The 6,000-nt window shown below is 39.0% G+C and overlaps 1 protein-coding gene across 3 annotated transcripts in view; it reads left to right on the top strand.

The window, feature by feature from the left end:
• The first annotated feature begins 491 nt into the window (after nt 1-491).
• The window catches only part of LOC149142280 (P-loop containing nucleoside triphosphate hydrolases superfamily protein), a 360,356-nt gene continuing 354,847 nt past the window's right edge, over nt 492-6,000 (top strand). For 2 of the 3 annotated variants that reach the window (XM_089449259.1, XM_089449257.1), the window contains exons 1-2: nt 494-743; nt 867-931. In XM_089449259.1, coding sequence (XP_089305385.1) covers nt 709-743; nt 867-931 — 100 coding nt within the window. In that variant the 5' untranslated portion in view covers nt 494-708. Of the gene's footprint in view, nt 744-866; nt 932-6,000 lie in introns of all 3 variants that reach the window. The other variant, XM_089449258.1, reaches the window with a different exon arrangement.

Raw genomic sequence — 6,000 nt, 5'->3', positions numbered from 1 at the left:
TATATTTTTAATTAAAACGTCATAAAAAGACACTAAACTTTTTTTAAAAACTTATATTTATCCAATTTTAATTATTTAAAATTAGAGAAATTTTTAAATATACTTAATTAATTTATACATTAAAAAAAATATTTAATCCACACACATCTATAATTTTTTTAAAAGATACTCTACTTAATTCCAATCTAAAAAATCTATAAAATACTTAATAATATGAATAATAAATCCAAAAAATCTATAAAATACTTAATAATATGAATAATATCCTTCAGTGAGTCTCTTGTCGAAACGACAATCACAGAACTTATTATGCAAACGAATTTTAATTTCAACCAAAAATAACGAATTTTAATTTCAACCAACCATTTCTGTAAAATAAAAAATTAACCGTCAAAAATACGTTCTGCAGAACCTTAACCGTCAAAAATACGTTCTGCATCCTTCCTAACACGTCAGGTCAGACAGTTATTTAAAAAAATTCAACGTATTTTACGGGTAAACTGGTCTCTGACGGGCAAAATGCCCGTCAAATTCAAACCCTGGCCGCCCAATATATGGTGGAAGATAACCACGTCCTCCAATATATATATATATATAGATTCACACCCAGCCAACGGAGCCGGAGCAGTACAATTTCGACATTCAAAACAGGGTCTGGTCTTGGCCATTTCATATCTCTTTGTCTTAATCTGTCACCTGTGCTGAAAAATGTCTTCTTATATCTCGCCTTCGAAGGCAATAAGGTAGGGAGCTAGTAATTTTGATCAATTTTCCATCGATCCACCACAATCATTATTATCACATCACAGAGTAGTCGATTGTTAATCACAGAATAGTCGATTGCTAATACTCTGCTACGTTTGCAGATGGGAAGATTCGCAAATGCGCTTGCTCAACCAATACCCCGCGAAGAATGTGAAGCTCTTTAGATGTATGTGTGCTTCGTCCCCTTCCTATCCCTTTCTTTTAGGAGTATAGATAATCTTGGTAGAAAAGGGCAGAGCTCACGAACGAACATATATTTCTTTTTTGGTTCAATGAGAAATATCATACCTTTTCTATTCAAATTAAAAAGGATTACATACAACATCGTTTACGGGCAAGCAAAACTTCAAAACAGGGTCTGCACATGGCAAAAGACCAGGTACTCTTCCAACAGTCAAAGACAGAAATACAGTGCCTAAAACAAAATACCTCTGAAAACGGCGGTATCACTGAAAGGAAAACTATGTAAGCTCAGAATGTATGGAACTGAGAATAGCTGGAAAATACTCAGCTTACAAGTCCGAACAGATAGAAACAGAAAAAAAACGGTCACTGAACCAGATTCTCTCAGCAAGATGAGAGATCAGTTTCCAAGGCATTAAAACAGGCTGGATAAGTTGATTTACATATGGATAGCAAATGCTGGATGCTTGATCCTGCCTTTGACAAACCAATATCCTGCGAAAAGAGGCACTCTTCTTCTTCGACATAAGAATGCCTTGCAATATATATATATATATATATATATATATATTTCTTCCGCAGAAAGAGTCGAAGGCCTATCAAAGGTCGCATGAGTGTTCCATTCCCTGTGAATGTGCTGAAAAGAGAGGTATTGAATTTTTTTTTTCAAAGCGGTCCTGTCCTTCCAGTAAGACAAATTCCTGAGAAAGCATCTAAGAAGCATCACAAACGAACAGATATATAGAATCACTTATGAAACCATAGGCCAGCCCATAATTAGGGAAAAAATGTTTCGAGTCTCATAGAAACGTTTCACTTAGATGGGTATATTTTTAAGAAAACAACTTGCAAAATGTTACCGGAAACTACAACGAGAACAGTAAATATTAATATCCAAGGGTGCCATATGATTTCTGAACAACCTTTTCCATCCTCCTGTCTGCGGATTTTTCTCAACTGTGGAATTAGCCTTGGCCAGGGTAATTTAATATTTATTTTATAGCGAATTATAGTTTGTGGAATTATTTTGGGTAGGGTAATGTAATATCTTTTTTATAGCGAGTTATCGTTTGAGATTCCGGTGGCTGCTGCAGCTATCGGCCGGTGGTGTGATGATGGAAAATTGAGATTTTTTGGTAAATCTATTAAGAGGCTTCCATGACAAGCAAGTCCAGGGCTGTTGAATTTGAAGTTGTTTAACTTGTTGAATTTGAAGTCGTTTAACTATTTTAGATTTTGAAGTTTTTGGTTAGAATATGGTGGAACAATTTTTATTTTTAATTATTTAAAAATTGTTTTTAATGTATAAATAAATGCAGTGCTCTAAAAATCTTTGAGACAGATGCAACATTTAGATTCAGTGCCCTAAGAAAATCTTTGAGACGCATGATTTGATAAGTATGCAAAGTTTACCAAAATAACTTGTAATGCCAACAAAATCTTGCCTAATTGCTGGCAAGTTTGACCCAAAAATATGCGCACAAAAATAAAAAAATAAAAAATTACACTAGAATGTTGACTTTACGTTGCAATGATTGAATCTCCATCAATGTGACTTGTATGTTGGAACAAACGATAAGAACTAAAGACATCAAATACACAAATGGGGTCTGTTTGCAGACTAATTATTGCTTGGTGGAGGAGCATTTGGGTTGATACCAATGCTATTGATGATGATTGTGATGTGCAATAAAATCCTTGCTTTTGCCGACTGGGCTTTGATTCATTAGTGAGTATGAAGAAGCATTAAGCAGTCCACCATGGCTCTGCTTTTGCTGTGGCCTGCAACATCCAATGGCATGAGTTTCAAAGTGATAAGGTTGGATTCAAGTCCTTTTTAAAAAGATAACTCCTGTTTGTAAGTGAGACTCATGTTGCCCAGGTGAATGTGCAGGTCAATGAGTATGAGTAATGGATTTAAGTAGATGCATGAGCCTGATGCCAGGGAGTTACAGTGACAAGTCTCTCGTTGTATCCCACCTATTAAATATATCCCCTTTGTTTGGTTTCGAGTCTTGACACACATAGTAGAATTCATTCTTGACACTGGAGTTTTTACCCACAATGGGGGATTTTTGCACTGTAACTCGGTGTCCACATTTCATGTTGATGTTTTCTGAAAGTCTGTTGTGCATTTATTGTGTTTGGGCTGTTTTGGCATGTCATTACTGAAAGTGTCTGTTATGCCTGTTTATGTCACTTTAACATGGTATAGGAGCCACGTGGATCTGATCCATCTCATGAGAGTGGTGCATGTATTGCAGTTTGCAGGTTTTTGGCATTAGCCCTGTAGCTCTGCTTTCTTGTCTGAGCTGTCTGAGCAGTGAATCACCCTTCCGGAGCTTATAAGTTTGGTCTGCAATGCTCGTAGAAGCCATGTGAGTTCGTGACTGAAAGAGACTAATATGAAATTTTCAAGCATATATACAGTTTGGCTAGAGATCAACATGTGAGTTTATAATGGCTGCAAGATAATTGTTGCCAATAAAGAATAGGGAAGTGTCTTGATAAGTTGTGGAGGCATGAGACAAACGACCTAGGGTGAGTACCCAATCTCATAATGGTGGCGGTGCGTTGCATATTGTTATCAGAGATTTTGGAGGTTTGTGGCTTGTGTGGTCTGTCACTTGATGGAGATTCCTATGGAGTTGGCTTTGTTATGGAGCTCTCTAGCAAGCCCAGTTGCAAAACTGTGATGGATGCCCTTGAAATGTTGGTTTGCTTGTCAATCTCTATGTCTGTGGTTGCAAGACCAACACCGTTGGAATGTTCTTCCTAGTAACCTCGAAACTCGAAGGGAATATTATTGCTACAGCCTATGCTTTGCTCCATTTTTTTTCTTCTCCTTCACGGAAAAGATTGAGTGGTTTCTTCATTAAGGAGTTTTTTATCGCTTCTCACGTGATCATAGTTCTAGACACTGGTTCAATCTTTGAGAGTGGCTATATAAGGATCGATATGGAAGGGTAGCACCAAGGGGAGCCTTTGGACGGCATTGGCTTCAGCGTCTTCTTGTTGGGGTAGGAAGATTTGAGTTTGGGGCGGAGGATGCAAGTTTTATGCAAGTAGTTGGTGCTCCATGCAGTGAAGAGAACAAGGAGAAAGAGCTGAATGTGTTGCCAAAGGCACATGATAAGCATGGTGTTGGAGAGTTAAATCTCGGAAGAGATATTCCAACACATTTGTGCCTGGGTCTTGAGAGAACATTGGCTATGCATTGCCTAGAAAGTGCTTATGGGCCAATGCAGTCAATTCATTATCTAAGCTAAGGCAGCCTCTACAAATGGTGAATTACAGGGAGGTTCTCATAAGTGTTTGCAATGGTGTGTGGCCTTAGAAGAAGAATAGGCGGCCATGGTAGTTTTTGTGCTTGTGTTGAATGATGTGTGTAAGCATAGTTTCGATTTGGAGTGCTGTCCCAACTCGTGTAGTGTGGGATCTCGTTGTGTAAACAGAGAGCTTGTGCGATCATCGAAGGGATAACGGAGAACATTGAGAATGCATGGGGGTTGCGGACTATAGTGGGAGTTTTTGGCTTTGATTCATATTTATCCATCAGGGATCTCAAGGTCCTAGGGAATGGCCGTCAAGGTCATGGCTAAAGTCATAGAAGGAGAAGACTATGCCTCTTATTCTTTAAATTCCAAAGACAAAGACAAGGAAGACATGGTGGGATTTGAATCAACGCCATAAAAGGTAGTGGAAATAAATAAATAAATAAATAGCTTTAAATGTGACAAGTTGGTCTACATTTGTTAATTTATGGTATGTTCTATGCTTAGAGCAGTTTACTTCAATTTCTTCTTATTAGCCACTGTTTAGCAATCACATTAACATATAGTAAAATGCAGATAGAACATTAATAGATCAACAGAAAACAAGCCAAGACAAGAGACACCAGATGTGGCGGCTAGCCAGGGACAAACCCCAATGTGGGGAAACCCTTTGATCAATTCTTCTTTAATCTTCAATAGTTCAGCAGAGAGAAATAGTACAAATACATAAATCTGTAATTTTATGACAGCAGCAGCAAACCCTAACCAACAAAGTCAAATCTGGTCAAACAAGATGAAATTGACCTTCAATATGCTTGGTCAATTTCCCGGTCATCTAGGCCTCCAACAGCAAGAAGAGGCAGCCCATAAACAGTTTGAAATACCCAGTCAAACTGCGGTCAACCTATTGCCACAAACTAGGGCAGTCAACGCTTGTCAAACCAGAGGTCAGAATGCCTCGGTTTTTGTGCCAAAATTTGCGGCTTGCTTAGGAGAGGCAACCACACCAAAACCGCAGCCCTGAAATGCCCACGCTGGTCAATGCTGGTCAAAGAGATGACCTGCAGCTTCTGCGTCCTCCAAACTGTGTCTTTCTGCGTCCTCCTTCCTTGCCCTTCTGCGTCCTCCTTCCTCCCACGTGTGAGCTGCTCCTCCTTGTGTATAAACCCAATGCTAAGGAGAGAGAGAGAAGAATGAGTGAGTTGAGATGGTGAAATAATGCCTCCACCTATCTTGTATTTATATGTGACGTTGAACATGTGTGCCGCACATTTAGCCATTGGCCAACCTTGACAATTTGTCAAGTAATTACAAATAAATTCATATCTCCATAAATACTTATCGAAATCGGATGATCGTTAGATCAATCTTACACCTCTCGACAAGAGGAATCCAAGAAAAATATCAGCTGCCATAAATAAGATGACCCACATGGAGTTTGGCCCTAGTTGCAAATTTTAACACTCCCTCTCAACTAGGGAGAACTCCATCTGCTAATCCGTTTGACCGTCGGTACTATCTTTGCCATCAAATGCACTGCCCTGCACTGCTCTGCTCTGCTCTGCTGAACTATGAAGAAGAAGAAATGATCGAGGATGTATCATACCATCCTCCACTGACCCGAAGTCAGTCCCAGAGAGTGTGTCATACCACTCTCACTGATCCCAGATCAGTGGAGGTCATCCTAGCATAGGGAGTACGGTAGATACAACGATGCGTCCATCGATAGTACTACTATGGTCCCTAACCCCATTTCCCTACTCATTGATCAGATGAG

Source organism: Pinus tabuliformis, chromosome X (genome assembly GCF_031772625.1).
Source record: "Pinus tabuliformis cultivar Carrire ecotype Pingquan chromosome X, CPIR1, whole genome shotgun sequence".
NCBI lineage: Eukaryota > Viridiplantae > Streptophyta > Pinopsida > Pinales > Pinaceae > Pinus > Pinus tabuliformis.
This window is presented reverse-complemented; position numbering and strand designations above follow the sequence as displayed.